Here is a 24,600-nt window from a genome sequence, read left to right as displayed (position 1 = left end):
CTTGCTAATTGCCTATAATTTCCACCTGTTGTCTATTCCATTTGCACAACAGCATGTGAAATGTATTGTCAATCAGTGTTGCTTCCTAAGTGGACAGTTTGATTTCACAGAAGTGTGATTAACTTGGAGTTACATTGTGTTGTTTAAGTGTTCCCTTTATTTTTTTGAGCAGTGTATATTCCAGACTCTGACATTGCTGGTTCTGATATTTCTTAATTTCTTTATTTTTAACTTTTGGATTATGTGTCTATTGTTTTATATTGTTGGCCACCACATGTCTATTCTGGCCAGGCTATGTTGTGATTGAGTCTAATCTACCAATAATCTAGACTCATTAGGTTTTCATCCATTAGTTGAACTCAGGGAAATATGTTCTCATGGTCTGTAACCTGGCCAATCTTTATTAGCAAATCAGTTTAAACACTTTTTAGGCCTAATGCGAAACCGAATGACTCATTTAGCCTTTTCAAAGCCCCCTACAAATGAAAGAGCAAACTGTTACAGTTTTTTACCAAATTGTCCAATGACTGTATTTTCCCACAAGCTGGGTTAAATGGCAGATAAAGTAACTATTGCTCTTCCCGTAAAATGGTGTCACTTATCCTCCATCCACACAAAACAAGGTAATGATGTCCTCAGGCAGGTCCCAGGAACATCTTGGGGGGCAGGCTGGGCATCGAAATAAATGGTGGAAGGTATCAAGCTCAAATCATTGATTACACTAAATAACATAATGAGTCACAGTAACAAATTGTTGAATTTGATTTGAGAGTCATAATATATTAGGGTGACCACATTTAAAATACCAAAATGCAGGACAACAGGATGTTACTGTGGGACATTCGCCAGACAGTTTAGCCTACATTAATAAAAGATTTGGCAGTTTTGGACGGATGATACTTTTTGTGGACTATTCAGCTAACCATCCTAAAATCTCATAAGAAATTAGGTGGTGTTTTTATGTTAAGTTGAATGCTGATGAATCATTACATGATATTCCAAGACTGATTCAAATCAAATCAAATTTTATTTGTCACATGCGCCGAATACAACACTGGATCTTACCGTGAAATGCTTATCTACAAGACCTTGAATATAACTTTTCTAAACGAGCACTATGCACCAATGTGAGAAGTGGCGGTTAACACTGTATACATTCATTGGTCATTTCGGAGGTTAAAAAAACATGCCATGTTGCTGGCCGGCAGCTAGATGTTCCAAGGTGGTAGCTAGCTACTGCCACACTGTGGTTATGCATGTCATTGCATCATACACCCATATTTAAAATGGGAAATGCAAGCAATATGTCAAAATGTCAAAAACGACATTAGTTCAAGTGAATGGTTTCTATTAAAGGTACAAAATAAAAGACTACCACATACTTATTCAAATGGATACGACACCTGCAATAATGAAGTGTTTTTCTTCTATTTGTATTTATGACTAGAAGGGATACAGCTTTGGTCAAATGAAAGTCAAAAGTTTTAGTTTTTTGCATTTTAGCTAACCTTAATCTAATCATCTCAACCTGCTATGTTATTTATCCTAACCTGCCGGTGCTGCGTAAATTCTCCTGACCTGCTACGAAAATTCAAATCTGGCATTAATTTGAGAAAAGCTGGAGTTCTTCTAGCCATGACGACGTTTACGTTACAACCGTGTTGTCAATTTTGTCGAGCCATCTTGTCACAAGAGGACCAACAAAGGAAATACGTCCTAGACTTTATTGCGTGTTATCCTATATGATTTTACTCATGTGCATATGACATGGGTGTCTTTTTAAAGTTTTATGTTTGCTTGTTTTTCAAATTGTCGAATTAGGTGAACAAGCTTAAAACTAAACATCCTTGCCCACGACCAATGAGCATCGCCTTTTTCTACTTCTTCCGCTGACGTGCGACGACTTTCAAATCTTTGGCGGTTGACTGGCGTTTGATAACTTTTCAACATATGTCAAGTGCTTACACGAATTAACATGGATTCAACTATGGCGAACCATCTTGTTGGGCTTTCAGTCAACATCCAAAGAAGCGACGGTAAGCTGTGTAGTTAACTTTTTTTATTATAACGTTACCTTTTTATTTGACGAGGAAAGACATATTGAGACCTAACGTTGGCTAGGTCTCTTTTTCAAATGTGCCCTGCAATACAACCAAATATACACGTTACGTTAAGGTGGTTAGCTAGCGTTAGTAAGTTACATTTGCCTCCCACATGATTTCGCTTCATAGTTAGCAAACATTAACGTAATTTATGTATTTAGCTGTTGTTATATTAGCTACAGTGGCTAACTTTTTGTTGTTGTTGCTTAAGTCAGTTACTGTACTGTACCAGTTACTGTACTGTACCTGTTATGTACAGGTGAATGAGTTAAACACAGCTAACGCGTTAGCCGCATTTACTCAACACAACGTTAACTGCGAATAGCTAACGTCGTTACCTGTGTGGTTTTTTTATTTACAGTAACTAGCTAATAGTCTGTCATTATTCCAGGTACCTACTGACTTTAAATAGTTAGCTATTGTAGTTACAAAAAAACAAGATGGCTAAACACTTTAGTAAATTTAGCTAGGTACGGGAGTTGACTTAACTAACGTTAGTTGGATAGGATAATGATGAAGCCATCCGTAGATATTTTTTTTTAATAGTATAGCTAACGTTAACCTTTTGTAGAAATGGGTGACTACCGTTACAGTGGAGTAGCTAACGCTGTTCCAGGCAGGGGATTGCACCTTGATTAACTGACTAAACTCTACGGTGAAGGAAGTTTCTAATGAACTCCACCAACTTCTTCCCCCGTGGAGTTTAGTCGGCTAGGCATTGGCGTGAACTTGCTAACAGGTGGTGTAAAGTGACTGATGGCTGAATGTGTTTTATAGGGCGAGTGCATCCTGCAAACGTCAAAACTGTTGATTCCACAACATCTATTGTAAAGGTTGAATGGTTTGAGAAATCTGTATGCAGGGGAAAGGAGGTAAGTGGCTCAAGAGTGCCTTGTCTATGTTACAGAGAACAATTGGCTGAAAGTGCTTTTAATTTTGACTGATGCATTTTTGGGACCATATCAACAGTGGACTAATGAACAAAGTACTAACATGTTTCTTTGAGTGAAATATCGCCATTTAAACTAGTTTGAGTGACATGTAATACGTTTGGATTCATGTAAGAGATCTGGAAGACAATAGTTGGGTCTTTCATAGATCTAGCTATGCTATGTGCTGCAAGTTTAATTATTATTATTTATAAGAAACTGATGTTTGTTGACATACTGCACCTATTCCTGTCATTTAGCTCGAAATTAATGAATTATGGTCCCTGAATGAAGAGCTTTTTGAGCACATGAAATCCGCTACTACACCTGCTCCTCCAGAGAAGGTAAGCATACTCTAGGGGTGGGCCTAAGAACTTGAGGTTCAAAGTCTATTACATTTGAAAGTTGATGTTCCTGATTTTAGGACCAATGTTGCTTACATGTGCGATTTTTATTTTCTCCAGAAATATGGAAGCCGTCTCCGTTCATCCAGGATCCCTGCTCCTTCCAATCGTAAGTGACTTGTCTTGAGAAGTTATTATGCTTAGTTAGAACAAGTTTTTTGGGGAGGTTAGAAAATACTGTGAATTCAGCAAAAAAATTGTTTAGTGTATGAAAATCTGTTAATTTAGGAACTCTGTTCAAGTATTCCCATGAATAAAAAAAGAGACGTGATTGTGTCTCAATGTTATCAAGGTATAAAATTATTGTTCTTTTCAAATATATTTTTGGGCATAGTTGCGGACAATTTGCAGTGATCTAATTACTGTAATTATGTTACAGCACCCCACCGTTCGCTCCGACAAAAATCATCCTGTGGCTGAATCTAGTTGCCTACCCCTGTCTTAGAAGTGTGTGTGTCAGTGGTGTGGTGTGTGAGAGGTGGTTAATTATGGATATTTCCTTCATAAGATTCTGCTCAAGTGGGTCCTCCTGAGGAGACAGGTTTGCATGCAATGCATGTTCCTCTCTAACCAAATCATATGCAAAATCGCTGTTTTCCTCAGTTATTCCTTGATTTGAAGATAAAATCACATATTGGCCTGTATCATCAGGTGCATAATAACTCTTTAATCAATGGTGCACAATAAATTTACACACGTGGTGTTGAGTGGAACTGCACTTGTAGTGGGACAGTACGTAATCTGTACATAAATAATTGATTAACTATTTGGTACGTGATGGCTACCAATCATGTACAGACAAGACCTATACCATACTGTTTACAACTAGAATTCAATTTTGTGACTAGGTTCCAAAATATGTCTACTCAATATTATATCAGCCTACTGTGGTTGAAACTATATAGACATACACTGAGTATACAAAACAATAAGAACAGCTCTTTCCATGACAGACTTACCAGGTGAAAGCTATGATCCCTTATTGATGTCACCTGTTAAATCCACTTCAATCAGTGTAGATGAAGGGGAGGAGACCAGTTAAAGAAGGATTTCTAAGCTTTGATATAATTGAGACATGGATTTTGCACGTGTGTCATTCAGAGGGTGAATGTGCAAGACAAAAGATTTAAGTGCCTTTGAACGGGGTATGGTGGTAGGTACCAGGCGCACCAGTTTGTGTCAAGAACTGCAACGCTGCTCGGTTTTTCAAGAATGGTCCACCAGCCGAAGGGTATCCAGCCAACTTGACACAACTGTGGGAAGCATTGGAGTCAACGTGGGCCAGCATCCCTGTAGAATGCTTTCAACACCTTTTAGAGTCCATGCCCCAATGAATTGAGGGTGGGGTGCAACTCAATATTAGGAAGGTGTTCCTGATGTTTGGTATACTCAGTGTATTTGTACTGAAAAGTGACCCTAAGCAGTTAAGGGTACTAGCACTCTTTCTAGTTCAATGCATTCCACAGTGGGCCGAGTGTCTGCGGGTTTTTACCTTTCAATTAAGACCTCGACAACCAGGTGAGGTTGTGAAAGCAGCAGCTGCTCTTACATGTGTCCACATGAAATATGACTTAATACAGAACATTATTAGACAAGAACAGCTCAAGTACAGAACTACATGCATTTAGAAATGGCACACATTGTCTACATATCCATACCTATACACTATCTAGGAGAGAGGCATTGTGCCATGAGGTATTTTGTCATAAAAAAATGAAACCAGGTTTGCTGTTCATTTGAGCAATATGAGATGGGTCTTCCATGCAATAATGTCTCTATATACTACTGTATGCTTTCTTGAATTTGTTCTGGATTTGGGGACTGAAAAGACCCCCGGTGGCATGTCTGGTGGGGTAAGTGTGTCAGCTGTGTATAAGTTCACTGTAAACAATTTTGAATATTCCACATGTTTCTTATATAAAGAAGTGATGCAGTCACACTCAACTCTTAGCCAAGGGAGACTGGCCTGCATAGTATTTATATTAGCCTCCTGATTACAATGAAGTGCAAGACGTGCCACTCTGTTCTGGGCTAGCTGCAGCTTAACTAGGTATTTTCGTTTCACCACTTGACTGTACAAAAATCAAGATAAGACACCTAGAGTCTGCAGGACTTGCTTTTTGAAGTGTGGTGTCAAAGTCGAGCATCTCTTTCTTATGAACAGACCTCTCCACATCTTTACAACCGTTGAATGTATATATTTTTACCATGACAGTTTAGAATCTAAGGTAACACAAAGTAATTTAGTCCCCTCAACTTGTTCAACAGAGGGTGCTTACTAGTGGAATTAGTGACCTTAATTCGTCAATCAAGGATGGATCGAAAATTTGCGGACACTCGGCTCTCCGTGGAATGAGTTTGACATGGCTTATGGCATGCCTGATTCGCCCAGCTAAAATTGAACACACATTGAGAATTAGTAGTGGAAAAGGAGCTGGCCAGCTGTTTACTAGGCCTACATTTGAAATCATGATATTTATATGGTTTAGTGTCTAGTGCAGTGATGGGAAAAGTACCCAATTGTCATACTTGAGTAAAAGTAAAGATACCATAAGGAGCGGACCCTTTTTTTCTCTTCAATTTTCGCCTAACATTACATACCCAAATCTAAGACAATTGTTCTGCTAAGCAGTCAAAATGTAACGAGGTACCTTTGGGTGTCTGGGAAAATGTACGGAGTAAAATGTACATTTTCTTTTGGAATGTTGTGAAGTAAAAGTTGTCAAAAATGGTAAAGTACAGATGCCCCAAACTACTTTAGTACTTTCAAGAATTTTTACTTAAGTACTTTACACCACTGGCCTAGTGTTGTGATCAGAAGGATGATGAACAAGAGTTATTAATCATACCAAGACTACTTAATTCAACTGTAGTGGTTAAGGTGTTAGGCTAACTGTACTCTTCTACTCAGTTCCACTTCCTAGAAAGTCCATACGGCAGACATGCTTGTTCCGGGCCCCTGCTCCAGTCTCTGAACCTGCTAAGACTAAACAAGAATTCCTGTCTTCAGAGTATCCACCCTCTGTCCTCAAAGCTTCTGGTGGGGGTTGCTTCTCATTTTGTGCTTTCTGATTTATTGCCTATCCCTTATATACTGCCCCCAGATCTGTTTGTGCTCTTGCCAACTCCATTGCTCTCATTGTCGAGTGACAGGGAGTTGGCATGATACAAACAGACTGGCGCTCAGGCTATATTTCTTACTTTCATTCAAATAATGAATTCCATTACCCTCAATTTTTTTCCCCTCTGTCTTCTTGATATTCAACATGCTTCATTTTCCAGGTGTGCCCAACCGAGAGGGGAAGAGGAACGATCAGAGACAGACTGTTGTCCTGCCGCCAGTCAACGAGACCAAGAGTGTCTTAGTCACCTCAAGTGAGCTTTAGGAACTTTGAGTCACACATCACTTTATCGCTCTGGACATGTATTCATAAATTAGTCTTAGAGGAGTGCTGATCTACGATTTAGTTTTGCCTTATAGATCACAATTAATAAGACATTAAATGGACTGGGGACATGATTCTAGACTCTGAGATGCCCCGCTATCTTCGTGAGCATCAATCATCACATTTGATATCTTCTCTCTTTCAGACAAACGGAGCTCTGTGGTACCCGCAGACATGAGCAAACCAGTGAACAAAAGATTGTCCCATGCAGTCAAGAGTTATGACATGGTGCCCAAGAAGGGAAAGGTATGAAACATTGTATAATGTTTACATGGTACTATTGTCCTGTGGAAATGTGCTTTCGTGAAGATGCAGACCAGTAGGTCTATAGCTAACTTACCGTTAATTCCCCCAATTCATTTCTATTAGAGATGCACCGATATTACATTTTTTACCGATATCTGAAATTTTCCTTGCCAAAAAAAATAAATATATATATATACTGCTCAAAAAAATAAAGGGAACACTTAAACAACACAATGTAACTCCAAGTCAATCACACTTCTGTGAAATCAAACTGTCCACTTAGGAAGCAACACTGATTGACAATAAATTTCACATGCTGTTGTGCAAATGGAATAGACAACAGGTGGAAATTATAGGCAATTAGCAAGACACCCCCAATAAAGGAGTGGTTCTGCAGGTGGGGACCACAGAACACTTCTCAGTTCCTATGCTTCCTGGCTGATGTTTTGGTCACTTTTGAATGCTGGCGGTGCTTTCACTCTAGTGGTAGCATGAGACGCAGTCTACAACCCACACAAGTGGCTCAGGTAGTGCAGCTCATCCAGGATGGCACATCAATGCGAGCTGTGGCAAGAAGGTTTGTTGTGTCTGTCAGCGTAGTGTCCAGAGCATGGAGGCGCTACCAGGAGACAGGCCAGTACATCAGGAGACGTGGAGGAGGCCGTAGGAGGGCAACAACCCAGCAGCAGGACCGCTACCTCCGCCTTTGTGCAAGGAGGAGCAGGAGAAGCACTGCCAGAGCCCTGCAAAATGACCTCCAGCAGGCCACAAATGTGCATGTGCCTGCTCAAACGGTCAGAAACAGACTCCATGAGGGTGGTATGAGGGCCCGACGTCCACAGGTGGGGGTTGTGCTTACAGCCCAACACCGTGCAGGACGTTTGGCATTTGCCAGAGAACACCAAGATTGGCAAATTCGCCACTGGCGCCCTGTGCTCTTCACAGATGAAAGCAGGTTCACACTGAGCACGTGACAGAGTCTGGAGACGCCGTGGAGAACCTTCTGCTGCCTGCAACATCCTCCAGCATGACCGGTTTGGCGGTGGGTCAGTCATGGTGTGGGGTGTCATATCTTTGGGGGGGGGCGCACAGCCCTCCATGTGCTCGCCAGAGGTAGCCTGACTGCCATTAGGTACCGAGATGAGATCCTCAGACCCCTTGTGAGACCATATGCTGGTGCGGTTGGCCCTGGGTTCCTCCTAATGCAAGACAATGCTAGACCTCATGTGGCTGGAGTGTGTCAGCAGTTCCTGCAAGAGGAAGGCATTGATGCTATGGACTGGCCCGCCCGTTCCCCAGACCTGAATCCAATTGAGCACATCTGGGACATCATGTCTCGCTCCATCCACCAACGCCACGTTGCACCACACTGTCCAGGGGTTGGCAGATGCTTTAGTCCAGGTCTGGGAGGAGATCCCTCAGGAGACCATCCGCCACCTCATCAGGAGCATGCCCAGGCGTTGTAGAGGTCATACAGGCACGTGGAGGCCACACACACTACTGAGCCTCATTTTGACTTGTTTTAAGGACATTACATCAAAGTTGGATCAGCCTGTAGTGTGGTTTTCCACTTTAATTTTGAGTGTGACTCCAAATCCAGACCTCCATGGGTTGATCAATTGGATTTCCATTGATTATTTTTGTGTGATTTTGTTGTCAGCACATTCAACTATGTAAAGAAAAAAGTATTTAATAAGATTATTTCTTTCATTCAGATCTAGGATGTTGTTTAAGTGTTCCCTTTATTTTTTTGAGCAGTGTGTGTGTATGTATATAGCGGCCTTTTAAGCATTCTAGTACCGTTAAATAGTTAACACACACGCGCATGGACACAGAGGTCTAAGGCACTGCATCTCAGTGCAAGAGACGTCACTACAGTCCCTGGTTCGAATCCAGGCTGTATCACATCCGGCCGTGATTGGGAGTCCCGTAGGGCGGCTCACAATTGGCCCAGCATCCTCCGTAAATAAGAATTTGTTATTAACTTACTTGCCTAGTTAAATAAAGGTTACACACCCACACTGACCAAAAGTTATCTTGTTGGCATTTACGATGTGACCCCATTACCAGTAAAACATAATCAAAACCTATTTCTTTCACTTACTTGCTGTGCTGTTTCGTTGTTGTCGTTTCATTCTCACATTCTCAACCAGGATTTCTATGGAACAACGTTTTGTCCAGAATATGACTGCACATCACATACTAATTTAACACCTTCATACATTTTTTACGTAGTTATTACACATTGATTACACCGATATGTATGCTATGATGCTGGTAAAGTTGTCTCGCGCACCATCAGTGCTAGTCAAAAAAAGTCAAGCTAGCAAGCTCATAATGCAAACAATGTTCTTCCTCAAACATTGCAAAACGACAATCTGTTTCAGTAGCTAGGTATCATCTAAAATAACCCTAATTTATAAGATTTCTTATTTGATTAATGGTGGTCGGACCCATCTATGTGAAGCTACCCACAATAAGAATTAGCCACAATGTGGACTTTGCGGTTAGCCTTCAAAATGAAAGTATGTCAGAGACAGTGATGCAAATGAATACAAATAGTATAATTATGCCATAATTGAATAGATCATGCTAAACGAGGTTGGAATGTTGTATAAAATCAGCAAAAGACAATTTGCTAACTTGACAAATCTGAAATCACGCTGGATGTGTTATACTTTGGAATTGCATTGGGGCATACTTCACTGCCTTACCTATGGATTGTGGATCAATGACATTTAAAAAAATATATATTTGTATTTATTTAACGAGGCAAGTCAGTTAAGCACTCATTCTTATTTACAATGATGGCCTAGGAACAGTGGGTTAACTGCCTTGTTCAGGGGCAGCACGACAGTTCTTACCTTGTCAGCTCGTGGATTCGATCTAGCAACCATTCGGTTACTGGCCCAACGCTCTAACCACTAGACTACCTGCCGCCCACTGGGGTATTATACTTTTGAATTTCATCGGGGGCATTCTTATTTCACTGTACAGGCTTACCTATGGATTGTGGAATAATGACCTGGGGTATCAGTTTATTCTGTGACATCCAGAGAACATTAGCGCCGTAGCTCTTATTGCAGGACTCTGAAATAACTGTGAATGGAGACGCATTTATTGTCAACCTATGTGTATTGAACACTATTCCAGAGGAAAAACAATACTGCGTGGATGTTTTGGAATCTGATAACTCAGAGGAGGATGTTGGGGAAAATATATTGGGTATTGCCTAAACTGATACCCCATTTCGTTGATCCCCAATCCTTAGGTAAAGCTGTACAGTGCAATATGAATGTCAATACACACAATAGGCTGACTGGGGAGGTGATTTCACAGTCAGTCCCGCGATAAGAGCTACAACGCTAATATTTGCGTAAACTCTTCATATTTGTGTTCTGTGGGTGTCACTGAGTAGACTGATACCCCATTTCATTGCTTTACATTCAAACCTTGTTTAACATGATCTAGTCTAAATATGGCATGATTCCACCAATTGTAACCTTCTGCATCACTTTCAAATAGGTACTTTTTTATTTTGAAGGCAAACTGCAAACTACACTATTGTGCGTAATTCTTATTGTGGCTAGCTTCACAACACGGTCCAGTTGAGCCTCACTAGCCAGGTGAAGCTAGCTGGCTGCTTAATACGTTAGCTTTGGGCAACCGGGTTAAGTAGCTGGCTAGCTATATATTTTCACGAACTGAAGTTTAATTTCAGTAGGCAAACAACAAGTGGCTACGTAGCTAATACTTACTCACATTGCTAAGAATAATGAAAATGACAGCAGTTTCTACTGGTCACTGTTTTCAGGCTGGTTGTTTTGGTGCTAGCTAGGTACCAAGCTAAAGCTAGCTACCCCCAGAAGTTGCGGTCGAACAAATAATGCTTTATTACCAACACGGTGCTGTAAACGCATCATTCGTGGCTGGTATCTTCTTGTTTGCAGACTATTTTTGTACAGCTTTGACAGTGCTACTGACAGTAGTGGTGGCGCTTGGCTTGCACGTGCAAATTCAGAACAGACAACATTCAATAATAGTTTTATTTGAAGTGTATATTTTTTTTGAAACACAAACACCCAAACGGTGTTCCATATGGCGTGAAGCTAATAGCAGTGACGCTATTACTGTGTAACTGGTAGGGCACCATCTGGGAAAAATACCACTTGGTAGTTGAATCAATTTTTATTTGTCACATACACATGGTTAGTAGATGTTAATGCGATTGTAGGGAAATGCTTGTGCTAGTTCCGACAGTGCAGTAATATCTAACAATCCCCAACAACTACCTAATACACACAAATCGAAAGGGGTGAATGAGAATATGTATATGGATGGCTGAGCGGCATAGGCAAGGTGCAATAGATGGTATAAAATACAGTATATACATGTGATATGAGTAATTTTAAGATATGTGAACATGATTGAAGTGGCATTGTATAAAGTGACTAGTGATCCATTTATTAAAGTGGCCAGTGATTGAGTCTCAATATAGGCAGCAGCCTCTCTGAGTTAGTGATTGCTGTTTAGCAGTCTGATGGCCTTGAGATAGAAGCTGTTCTTCAGTCTCTCGGTTCCAGCTTTGATGCACCTGTACTGACCTCGCCTTCTGGATGGTAGTGGTGTGAACAAGCAGTGGCTCGGGTAGTTGTTGTCCTTGATCTTTTTTGCCTTCCTGTGACATCGGGTGCTGTAGGTGTCATGGAGAGCAGGTAGTTTGCCCCCGGTGATGCGTTGTGCACAGCACAACATGGTCTCTGGAGAGCCTGAGCCCTGTGGTTGAGGGCGGTGCAGTTGCCGTACCAGGCGGTGATACAGCCTGACAGGATGCTCTCGATTGTGCATCTATAAAAGTTTCAGGGTTTTGGGTGACAAGCCAAATATCTTCAGCCTTCTGAGGTTGAAGAGGTGCTGTTGCGCCGCCTTCACCACACTGTCTGTGTGGGTGGACCATTTCAGTTTGTCTGTGACGTGTATGCCGATGAACTTAACTTTACACCTTCTCCCCTGCTGTTCTTTCGATGTGGATGGGGGGGGGGTGCTTGCTCTGTTGTTTCCTGAAGTCTGTGATCATCTCCTTTAGTTTTTTTGACGTTGAGCGAGAGGTTGTTTTCCTGACACCACACTCTGAGTGCCTTCACCTCCTCCCTCATAGTGTGTACCGGTGCTCGACCAGACGCGAAATTCAATATCACCCACGACTGAGAACGGTTGATTGTCAAGGGCAATGAATTCCCATTATCTTGGTTAATGGATTTTGCCTTTGAGTTGTCTCGCTTAAATGTTCTTACTCTTTCAAATGACTGCTCGACTTGTTGACTGCTCGATGCACACATCAGACATTGTGGGCTAGGTTAGGAAAGCTGTGTTGCACGTGTAGCGCAAAATTTTACATGCCGTTATTACCTCATATGCCTACATTAAATAGGTGTGCACGTCAGCTTTGACATTGGTTTTCCACATCGGTGTTAAACTAGTGAAAGCATTTAATAAAATATTTTGAAATACTACAGACCCACCAGTTTATCACTTCTCTTATACATGTAGTTCTGCTTCCTGTAGTTTGGAGACACAAACCGACCGAACAAGCAGTTTTACCAGATGATTGAAGACTTCAGAGAGACCTTGGAAGTATTTCCTTTATCTCCATCGGATACGGTAAGATGAAGAACAAGTGTTGAAATGTGGAAGGTAATTTATAATTATTGCTTATATTAGAGAATGTATCTTAAGTTATTATTTTTGTTCAACAGGTTGAAGCTCATAGAATTTGTGTGTGTGTTCGCAAGCGTCCTCTAAACAATAAAGGTATGCTTAATTGTCTGAAATAAGTACGTTTTAACTCACTCCTTGTATCATGACCCTGCTTCTTTGGTCCATTCTAATGTTGAGTTTCTGTGTGTGATTGTCTTAGAGGTGGCCAAGAAAGAAATTGATGTGGTGACTATCCCTGGTAATGGAACGCTGCTTGTTCATGAACCCAAGCAGAAAGTGGACCTGACCAAATACCTGGACAACCAGGTCTTCCATTTTGACTACTCCTTTGATGAGTCATCCACCAATGACTTAGTGTACAGGTATTCACTTTTGTTTTCTAAACAATATTATGTTCAGTTTATTTTACAATTATTTGCTGATTCAAAACACTCTGTTCAAATACCGTTTGCATGTATGTTCTCTTTATGAAGTTTGTTGGGTCTATCAACATTACTTGTTTTTTCAAGACAATCACATACTTGTATTTCTTAATGATAGGTTTACCGCCAAGCCTCTTGTCCAGACCATCTTCGACGGAGGAATGGCAACTTGTTTTGCTTACGGCCAAACTGGAAGTGGTAAAACTCACGTAAGTCTTTCCCTTTACCTGTCAGGTTGACACTATAGCAGTTTTCTCATGTAAAATTTGTACCCATGTTTTACTGTATTCAGACAATGGGAGGAGACTTTTCAGGGAAGAGCCAGAACAGTTCCAAAGGGATCTATGCCTTGGCAGGTAAATGATTGACTACTTTCTATCAGTATCAACATTACAATATTGGCTTAGTTATCTTTTTTGTTTGTTTTCTGGAAATATTTTGATATTTCTGAGGTCACTACTAAAGATAGATCTTTCCTTCTCACATTTTATATATATTTTTTTTTATGTAGGTAAATGTTATACATGACCTTTACTTAGGCCATACTTCCATGATGTCTTTCAGTGTCTTGTAACTCCTTGTTCCTCTTACTTGTTGCTTAGCTCAGGATGTGTTCACCCTTCTGAAGCAGAGGAGATATTCCAGTCAGGACCTGTGCCCCTATGTGACCTTTTTTGAGATCTACAATGGCAAGGTGAGAAGGAAGCACTCGTAGTACTCATCAAGCAGCTTGGGTGATTTGGTTTTGTTGTTGGAGAATCCATCATGATTGGAACAAAAGTTTACACTAATTTTAGATATGGCTAAGGTTGTGTCCCAAATGGCAACCTATATAATGAACTACTTTTGACCAGAGCACTAATAACACACTTGGCTTCCCATATGCAGGTGTTTGATCTGCTGAACAAGAAGGCCAAGCTGCGAGTGCTAGAGGATGAGAAACAACAGGTCCAGGTGGTCGGCCTGCAGGAGATGTACGTGTCATGTGCTGAAGACGTCATCAAGATGATTGAGATGGGCAGTGCATGCAGGTACATATGTTGTTTAGATATACATGGAATGAATAGAGCTTACAGGATTCCATATTCTTCTTGACGCACAATCATATCTTGTCTACACTGCACATTTCTATCTGAACGTTCTGTAACATTGCACCCTCCTGGACAGACCCCTGGTTTTCCCTCCCCCTGTCTAGCAAGTGTATTGTCTTCCATTCCTGTTTTGTATTTTGACAAATATGAATATCTCATCTAACTTTAGCATACTGAAGCCCTATAGAGTCCTCCAGGATGCAACTTATTTTAAAGTGTAAGCAACTAAAGTGTGTAGTGATTTATTTGTGACCACGATTTGCTGCATCTTTCGCAGGACGTCCGGCCAGACGTCCGCCAACGCCAACTCGTCTCGCTCCCACGCCATCCTGCAGGTGATCCTGCGGAAGAGGAACCAGCTGCACGGGAAGTTCTCCCTGGTGGACCTGGCGGGGAACGAGAGGGGCACAGACGTCAGCAGCAACGACAGACAGACCCTGGTAGAGACGGCCGAGATCAACCGCAGCCTGCTGGCTCTCAAGGTGAATACAACTACTGTCTACTACTACAACTACTAGCCCACTGTCCTTTCTATTTTTCACTCTTTAGAAATCCTTTTACCTGGGGTGTATTCATTAGTGTACACATCGTAGCAAAATGTTTTGCAACAGAAAATGGGAGCGGGTGTTTCTAATTGGACATGTTCAGTTTGTCCCTCTGTTGCAGTCTGTTTTGTGCCAAGTGAATATGACCCTGATCATATAGCAGGTATGAACCACCTGCATACCACCGGTATATACAGCAAAAGCCCTCAGAAATGTGTAGGCAATGTCAAGATTACCAATATAACAATATCTTGTGACTTCAAAATAACTTTTTTTTAATTGTATGATTTGAGAATATACACTGAGCAGCTTATTCTGCAGGGGGTTTCTTTCTAAATGTTACTAAGTTTAGAGCTGCAGCTCCTCACTCATTCTAAGCCAGGGGTTTCCAAACTTTCTGGGCCCGCGACCCCATTTTATTTATATATATCTCAATCAATGAATGTATAATATTTTTTTTGAAGTAATCAACGTTTACTTTTTTAATTGGGGCTATTATTCTATTACAAATCAGTCTGACAGTACTTTTGACAGTATTTCAATCTGAAGGAGGTATGGTTTGAAGTGACTGAAATGCATCAAAGGTATTGGGATCATCAGGCAATAATGTGTAAAGAGAACATCATTTTAATTTTTTTTTACCCTGTCTGATTTAGTGCCTGGTCTTGTCCACTTTGTTCTAATGAATCCTTTGGTTTGTGGGCATTGTGGAAGGAAAAAGCAGACTCCTATGTGTTCCTGAGAGTCATGTCTTTCAGTGGTGGGGGTCATAATACTTTGTAGTTTAAGCGGTTCAAAGGATAGATCCACATTTTGTAGGAAGAAAACTACTCTGTTTATTACTGACGTGGTTCTATGGACAAAGCTTTATTTTTTATTTCGGTTTCTCTTGTGGGGGATCGCGACCCCTAGTTTGCGAAACGCTGGTTTAAACCCTACTCTCTCCCTCCTCTCCCTGTAGGAATGTATTCGCTCATTGGGGATGGACAGCCACCACATACCCTTCAGGATGAGCAAACTGACACAGGTGCTCCGAGACTCCTTCATCGGAGAGAACTCCAAGACATGCATGGTAAGGCTTGACTCCTCCTCTTTGGGCTTTAGCTCTAGAGGCACAATCTGAAAAATGGCTTATTAGCTACTAATGTAGCTATGGTTATGGGGGGCAGGAGGAGAACGGGGAGCAGGTAGCTGACTAGTGGTGTCTATTCACAGCAGTCTGATCTGGGGGTACAAGCTATTGGCCAGTCTTACACTTTTTGCCATGATGCTCCTATACTGTCTGCATCCAAGTGATGTGAACAGGCCATGACTGGGGTCCCTGATTATCTTTTTGGCCTCCCCCCATGGTGTTGCAGGTGTCCTGGAGGGTAGGCAGTGTGCACCCAAGGGTGCGTTCGGTTTGAGCATACCACCCTCTGTAGCACCTTGCAGTCCGCGCCGGTGGAGTTGCCGTACCAGTGTGATGCAGCCTGACAGTATGCTCTCGATGGTGCTCCTGTAGAACACTGCGAGGGCCCATGGAGACAGGCCACATTTTTTTTCAGCATCCTGAGGTTGAAGAAACTTGCCTTCACCACGGTGTCTGTGTGGTTTGACTATTTCAGCTCCTCGGAGATGTCAAGTTCCTCGGCGTACACATTTTTGACAGTCCATGGTGACTCCATTGATGAGGAAGGGGGCGTGCCTAGCCTTGTTTCTCTTGTCCACAATCGACTCCTGTTTTTTTTTCTGATGTTGAGATATTGTTTACCTGGCACCACGCCGTCAGAGTACTCACATCCTCCCTGTAGGCAGTCTTGTCGCTGTTGGTAATCAGGCCTTCTACTGTCGTGTCGTCAGCGAACTTGATGGAGTTGGAACTGTGAGGCCACTCAGTCGTGAGTGTACAGGAGGGGACTGAGGTCGCACCTTGTGGGACCCCCGTGTTAAGGATCAGTGTCGAAGAGAGAATGCTGACTACCTTCACTACCTGGGGGTGGCACGTCAGGAAGTCCAGGACCAAGTTGCATAGGGAGGAGTTCTGTCTCAGGGCTGTGAGCTTTGTGGTAAACTTTAGAGGGCACTATGGTATTGAATGCCGAGCTGTAGTCGATGAACAGAATGACGTGGTCTTTTAACTAGCCTCTTGAAGCGCTTCATGATGGAGTGAGTGCTACGGGTCCTAGTCATTCAGTTACTTTCCCTTTCTTGGGCACGGGGATGATAGTGGACATCTTGAAGCAGGTGGGGATAGCGGCCTGAGTTAGAGAGATTGAAAATGCCCGAAAACACAACAGCCAGCCAGTTGGTCTGCAAATGCTCTAGGGCGCGGATAGGGATTCCGCCTGGGCTGGCAGCCTTGCGAGGGTTAACACGTTTGAATGACTTACACATCCTCTGTGGAGACCGTAAATATGTAGCCCTCGTTGTCCTCAGGCACTCTCCTTGTCGTCATAGTCATCATTGTGCTCAAAGCGTGGGGAAAAGGCTGTTTAGCTCGTACGGTGACGTTGGTGTCCGTGACGTGGCTGGCTTTCTTTTTGTAATCTGTGATTGTTAGGAGCCCCTGCCACATACGACTCGTGTCCGACCTGCTGAATTGCTCCTCCACTTTGTTCCTATAACTTAATAGCGGCTATAATGTTTTCTTATGTTCCAGATTGCTATGGTGTCTCCTGGAATGGCCTCATGCGATTACACTCTAAACACACTACGCTATGCAGACAGGTACACTCAAACCCATGAATGGATAGTAACTATCTTGTTATTGATTTTCAGTGGTAAATGTTTATGTATTTTGTTCCTTGTGATAGAGCAAAGGAACTGAACGGGACATCCAGGGTGAATGATGCTGATCTTCCGAAGAAGATTGATGAGATGGAAGTGGAGAACAGCTCCTCAGAGGAGGTGAGATCAAAATACCTTGGCTGTGATAAAGTAGTACTTTTTGGTCCACCAGCCACTGGCAGGTAGATTAAAACATCGACTCACCACTCAATAAAAGGCAACTAAAATTACACCTGCAAAACACAGACGAGGATGCTTTGTAATGTTTCTAAAACAAATGTATTACTACTAAGTAATGTTGTATATTGTTTTCATTTCATATTTTTTGTGACGTGACTCTTAACCAAAATATCAAAGATGAGACAACTGTTCACCTGGTCCTTTAAGGTTGGGAGGTTACCATGGTTAGTCATGTTTGTGCCTGTGAGATTGTCTGATTAGGAGCAACGTTGTCTTCTCTTCCCTAGCAGTTGAAACTCAGATTGAAAAACAACCTCACTTGTGAACATAACAATTTAAATAGCCAGGAAACACAATATAAAAGTCTCAGTTCAGTAGACTTTCAAGTAAGTCTTCAGCTTTTATGCCTCTGTGCAGCTCTTAACATGCTCTCGGCCCCCAGGCAGTGTTGCAGTGCGAGGTGGGATAGGATTCATATTTTGACTTTTGTGATTTTATTTTTTATTTGATCAGCTATGAAACAACTGTAGATATACTTTGAATACAGCTACTGCAGCATTTATTTTACTATAAATGTGATCCTACTTAACTATTTTTATTCACAAATGCGAGTGAAGTGCTCACACAGTGGAGCCCTGACCACCTGCCAACATTGGTGGTGAAATGGACATCTTACCCACCAATGCCAAATTTTACCTGCATTTTGCAGTGGCGTTTGTTAATTTTAGGCCCTGGCTAGGAAGTGGGGTGCCATTTCAGATGCATCCCGTTTAGTTGCTTGTAACAAAAATAAATAATTTTTAAAGAAATGATACTAGATACTTCCTGGTCTTCAGTCTGACATAGTATCAAGTGGACATTAGACAGTGATGTGTTCAGGAATATTAACTCCCAGTCTTGTTTGCAGGACTCCATTGTGCCCATGACCGACATGTATGAGGCCATCTCCCAGGTGTCTGAGCTGGAGGAGTTAGTGCATGAGGAGTTGACGGTATACCCTTCTTTTTTCTCACCTCGTCTTAAAGGGAAATTACACAATTGTTCTACTTCATATTCATCATCTCCAGCACCACCCCATCAATGTATGTGAAAATGTTGCATTTCTATCTTTTGTAGTAAAAAAAGATAGAGGAAGATACGTTTTTTCCAATGTCATCGCTGGTGTGCATCATGTGATTTTAACCAATTGAGAGTAGGTATTGCCTACTAAATGGTTGTCATTGGAAATGCTTATCTTTTTTTGACAAAAAAAAACGATGCGACATTTTCACATTGTGCTGCAGATGAATATGTGAAATTTCCGTTTTGTATTTATTAGGGATCCCCATTAGCTACTGCCAAGGCAGCAGCTACTCTTCCTGGGGTCCAAACATATTAAAGCACATACATTACATATAAAACAAAAGCTAAAACAGTACATCATAACACATTAAACCACTACATATCTACAATACAAAATGTTTAATGCAACAATATCACAATGTGTGCGTATGCATGCGTCTGTACCTTTTTGTGTGTCTCTTCCGTTCCCCTGTTGTTGTGGGGTATGCATGGGTGTCTGAGCTGTGTGCTAGTAGTTTAAACAGACAGCTTGGTGCATTCAGCTTGTCAACACCTCTTACAAAAACAAGTTGTGATGAAGTCAATCTCTCTTCCACATTGAGCCATGAGAGATTGACATGCATGTCATTAATGTTAGCTCTCTGTGTACTTTTAAGGGCCAGCTGCCCTGTTCTGAGCCAACTGCAATTTTCCCAAGTCCCTCTTTGTGGCACCTGACCACATGACTGAACAGTAGTCCAGGTGCTACAAAACTAGGGCCTGTAGGACCTGCCTTGTTGATAGTGTTAAGAAGGCAGAGCAGCACTTTATTATGGACAGATTTCTTTCCATCTTAGTTACTGTTGTATCAATATGTTTTGACCAGGACCGTTTACAATCCAGGGTTACTCCAAGCAGTGTAGTCAACTCAACTTGCTCAATTTCCACATGATTCATTACAAGATGCTTTTTAGTTTTGGAAATATTTAGGACTAACTTATTCCTTGCTACCCATTCTGAAACTAACTGCAGCTCTTCAAGTGTTGCAGCCATTTCAGTCGCTGTAGTAGCTGACGCGTTTAGTGTTGAGTCATCCGCATACATAGATACACTGGCTTTACTCAAAGCATGTCGTTAGTAAGGATTGAAACATTAAGGGGCCTAAACAGCTACCCTGGAGAATTCCTGATTATGTTTGAGAGGCTTCCATTAAAGAACACCCTCTGTGTTCTGTTAGACAAGTAACTCTTTATCCACATTATAGCACGGGGTGTAAAGCCGTAACGCATGTTTTCCAGCAGCAGACTACGATCAATAATGTCAAAAGCTGCACTGAAGCCTATCAGTCATTTGTGTAAGTGCTGTGCTTGTTGAGTGTCCTTCCCTATAAGCGTGTTGAAAGTCTGTCAATTTGTTTACTGTGAAATAGCATTGTATCTGGTCAAACACCATTTTTCCTAGAAGTTTACTAAGGGTTAGTAACAGGCTGATTGGTTGGCTATTTGAGCCAGTAAAGGGTGCTTTACTATTCTTGGGTAGGGGAATGACTTTTGCTTCCCTCTAGGCCTGAGGGCAAACACTTTGTAGTAGACTTAAATTGAAGATGAGGCAATATCATCCTTTATTATCCTCAGTCATTTTTCATCCAGTGGGTTTTGTGACCAATGAGCCATTTGATTCAATGAATGATGGAACGGAGTTTGCCTTTTTTCCCCAAATGTCATTCTAAGGTGCTCCAAAGCTTTTTACTATCATTCTTTTATATAATTTATTTTTGTTTCATAGTATAGTTTTTTATTTAGTTACATGATTTCTTAATTTGCAGTACATTTGCTAATCAGTTTGGCTGCCAGAGTTATTTGCCATACCTTTTGCCTCATCCCTCTCAACCATACAATTTTTTAAATTCCTCATCAATCCAAGGGGATTTAACAGTTTTTAGTCATTTTCTTAATGGGTGTGTGTGCTTATTAGTAACTGGAATGAGCAATTTCATAAATGTGAAGTTCAGCGTCTGGTTGCTCCTCATTACACACCACAGACCAGCAAATATTCTTTACATATGAATCACGACAATTTATTGTATGACCTCTTATACACTACATTAGGCCCAACCTTTAGAACTTTGGTTTTCCTAGATATTGCTACTATATTGTGATCACTACATCCTATGGATTTGGATACTGCTTTAAAGCAAATTTCTGCAGCATTAGTAAAGATGTGATCAATACATGTTGATTTCATTCCTGTGCTGTTTTTAAATACCCTGGTAGGTTGACTGGCAACCTGAACCAGGTTGCAGGCACTGGTTACAGTTTGAATTTTTTTCTTGAGTGGGCAGCTTTAAACATTCTGAACCTATAACTGCACCAATTTTGGCTTGAATTGAAATATAATCAAAGATTTGACACGTCAAATGACTTTGTATTGTATGAGTAAGTTCCATTTGTCTTTGTTTTCTTGTTATGTGTTGTCCAGAGGGCCAGTGATTTTCTCAAGCCAATGGAGATGCCATCATATGACATTGAGGCTGGGGTGACAGATATTGTGGACTACGCAAGAAAATTACTGGGTATGTGAATGTGTTGAGTAACCAGTTACTTTTCTAGTTCCATTTGCCTAACCTGATATCTAAAGCCAATGTTGATCCCAAGTGTGCCCTCTAGATGTTCTAACTTTGTGGCCTTGGCTTACTCTTGACAGACACAGTCCTGGCATTGCAATATGCCATCGATGGAGAGCGACTGGCAAGGATGACGCCCAAATCAGGTTATTGCTGAGAGGGACGGCCACTCGACTTGTTCACTTGGAAATATGGCGCTATTAAAAGTACCGTTGAGTTGTGAATGTTTTATCATGCAGTTACTATTGTGCAAGGGTTCAATTGGACATAAATTCATTTCCGCTGACTTTAATTAATAGCAAAAGAAATAAAGTATTACCTCTAACATATAAAGCCTCTCACTACATACCATAGATGTCCATGAAAGAATGTTAACAATTCATGTTTTCAATGTATTTGTATACAAAATGGAAATTTGTCCAGTTTTTAAATGATTTGATTAAAGTTTTTTTTATGAATTCTATTGATATGTCATCCTTAACGTAATGTTATTTTGTTGCATTTACCAACCAACCATTTGCCTGATGCTTGTGTTCTAATGTTTAAGTAGTTTAAATGTGTTTCCCTGTGTTTGTACACATGCTCTACCCCGGAGCTGCATTCGAGCTCCATGACATCAAGAGGCAGCTGGAGGATGACCCGTGCACCTCTGCCTAGCACATAGTGCGGGGGCTTTTCGCCCCTTTTCTCCTTCTTGACCCCAAACCTCCACTATACACAAGTCCAACTTGTGTATACACACACCCTGCAAGCAAAAGTTGATACATGACAAATCAAAGCCCTAATAAACAGCTCACACTGAACAATTTTCCCCAAAGGATAAAAATAAACAAATTCTGCCTGCAACTGGGTGGTCCCACTGCATGGTGTGAGGCCTTGTAGTCAGCACAACTGTTTCCTATGAGCACAACCCCAGCCCCCATCTCACTGGGTGGTATTCTCCTCCCTTCTCCCAAACCAACCCTCCCCCAACCAGCAGTCTGTCTGCTCATTTTCACAGGCAAGCGCAAGGCGAAACACTTTCCAATGGCCTTGTATACCACAAACGTAAACTTTTCTTTGAACTCGGCATCTCAATAATGGTTAACAAGAGCACATCGGTTTTTGGTTATTCTTTCCTTATTCGTGATGACATGCTGCTCTGCTTCTTGAGTTTGTTTTTTGTTGTTGATAGAAAATCATTTGTTACCCGGACCGCATGTAACCACAACTATGGCTCATGGCCATATCTATTATCAGCCTCATTCTTGATGTCCATCTAGTGTTGTTGCAACACTACACTAGTTTCAGAATTGAATTTCCCATTTTTTTGCGCCCTTTCATCTGCTTGCCTCGGTCGTTTGGCAGCTCCCTTTTTACTATAAAATAGAGATCAGGAACAGCACTCCAACAGTGTGATTGGTGCTTTCCTATAGTGATAAGTGTAGTCGGTTTTATAAAGGCACATTTATTCAGTTATACACCTTCCTAATATTGAGTCCCCCCCTCCCCGTTTCCCTTAGAACAGCTTCAATTTGTCTGGGCATGGGCTCTACAAGGTGCCAAGCATTCCACATGGATGCTGGCCCATATTGACTCCAATGCTTCCCACAGTTGTCAAGTTGGTTAGATGTCCTTTGGGTGGTGGACCATTCTTGATACACACGGGAAACGGTTGAGTGTGAAAATCCCAGCGGTGTTGCAGTTTTTGACATTCTAAAACTGGTGTGCCTGGCACCTACTAACATCCTGTTCAAAGGCACTTGAACCTTTTTTCTTGCTTATTCAACCTCTGAATGGAACACATACACAATCCATGTCTCAAGGCTTAAAAATCTTTCTTTAACCTGATTCCTCCCCTTCATCCAATAAGGGATCATAGCATTCACCTGGTCACTGTTGTAGAAAGAGCAGGTGTTCCTAATGTTTTGTATAGTGGATTAGCAGAGAACCTCGACCTACTACATTATTCACACAATTGGATATGATTAGCAGTTGTGGTACTTATCTTTTTATTCGTTGTCATTTTGAAACGGTAATAGGCTCATGTTTCAGACAGATTAATTCACCCATATCTACTATTTCTGAATTGTTAATTGCCTTGCCAAATCCCCTTGTCTCCTCTCAAATTCCTTTTGAATGGTGCTGGGATTTGAATCTGGAGCTGTGTTTTCATGTGAGCTTGGTCTTGTATCTGTTGGCCCTGAGACTTTTCGCATGCATCCCAAATAGAACCCCATTCCCTTTATAGTGCACTACAAAATGCCCTGGTCAAAAGTAGTGCACTATGAAAGGAATAGGGTGCTGTTTGGGATGCACATTTTGACTGCCCTGGATTCCAGCTGTCCACATGAATATTTTCTCTGTGCAAAGAAAATTGGCAGTGGCTGTTACTCTGTTCCCATCACCTCCAGACTAAATAAACAGACTAACCACCCAGCGAGTCGGTCCATCGGAGGAGAGCGGAGCGCCGGCCGGTCCTTTTTTTTTTTTTCTTCCTGCCCCGTTCCCTCTGACCGTCTCCTCTTGCACTCTCCTCTCAGGACTGCTCTGTCTCTGGTGTTCGTTATCTGAACAGCCTGTATGTGTCTATCAACATGAGTCCTGTGTGTGTGTAGCACTAAACACACCAAGATCTTTTTAATGGAGCCAGTTATAGATACATCAGCCAAACATGGGATAGAAAGCATAGTTTGAATTCCTGTAGGTGTTTATCGTCTTAATCTTCTTTTGCAATGTAATAAAGTTTTAAACGTTTTATTTGGTTGATTAACACTGTTTTTACCTTAGTTTACATATTTTTTGCACTAAAAGAGAATGTGACAAACTTTTTGTTCATTTATTGCAATTGCCAGGCTGGATATAATATTGCTTCTGTTTTGGGGAAACAGTGCTGTATGAGTTTCATAATGTATTCTACAGTTTAACCAGCAGAGGTCAGTCTAACTGCAACCGGGGGAGCCATACGAGGGCAGCTACATGGGCCACTCAATACAGTACTCCTACAATCTTTCATTGGCATTAAATCACAAAAATGAGTAGAGGGAACATAATTTGGTCAATCTGTGAGACCTGTATGTAAGAACATTAGTGTATACTTGTAGT

General features: G+C 41.4%; 1 protein-coding gene across 2 annotated transcripts; it reads left to right on the top strand.

The window, feature by feature from the left end:
* Positions 1-1,775: 1,775 nt before the first annotated feature.
* On the top strand, positions 1,776-21,974 carry LOC106599389 (kinesin-like protein KIF2C). 2 transcript variants are annotated; one of them, XM_045714665.1, is made up of 22 exons: positions 1,776-2,036; positions 2,880-2,974; positions 3,292-3,375; positions 3,496-3,544; positions 3,944-3,976; positions 6,347-6,475; positions 6,718-6,810; positions 7,027-7,127; positions 12,693-12,788; positions 12,884-12,938; positions 13,045-13,207; positions 13,386-13,476; positions 13,560-13,623; positions 13,870-13,961; positions 14,156-14,298; positions 14,636-14,840; positions 15,865-15,975; positions 17,545-17,612; positions 17,699-17,792; positions 18,760-18,843; positions 21,372-21,465; positions 21,597-21,974. In XM_045714665.1, exons 1-22 carry the CDS (start codon positions 1,976-1,978, stop codon positions 21,671-21,673), a joined length of 2,082 nt encoding a protein of 693 aa, XP_045570621.1. In that variant the 5' UTR covers positions 1,776-1,975; the 3' UTR covers positions 21,674-21,974. The 2 variants fall into 2 exon arrangements, with proteins under 2 accessions (XP_045570621.1, XP_014046074.1); XM_014190599.2 differs by lacking the exon at positions 3,944-3,976 and having other exon boundaries at positions 1,780-2,036.
* Positions 21,975-24,600: the final 2,626 nt, after the last annotated feature.

The sequence above is a fragment of the Salmo salar genome, chromosome ssa03, assembly GCF_905237065.1.
Source record: "Salmo salar chromosome ssa03, Ssal_v3.1, whole genome shotgun sequence".
In the NCBI taxonomy this organism is placed as follows: Eukaryota; Metazoa; Chordata; class Actinopteri; order Salmoniformes; family Salmonidae; genus Salmo; species Salmo salar.
This window is presented reverse-complemented; position numbering and strand designations above follow the sequence as displayed.

Coding starts and splice junctions, on each gene's coding strand:
- LOC106599389 (XM_045714665.1), top strand. CDS start 1,976: ATGGATTCAACTATGGCGAACCATCTTGTTGGGCTTTCAGTCAACATC. Junction 13,624..13,869: donor AGGGATCTATGCCTTGGCAG/GTAAATGATTGA, acceptor CTTGTTGCTTAG/CTCAGGATGTGTTCACCCTT. Junction 15,976..17,544: donor AGAACTCCAAGACATGCATG/GTAAGGCTTGAC, acceptor CTTATGTTCCAG/ATTGCTATGGTGTCTCCTGG.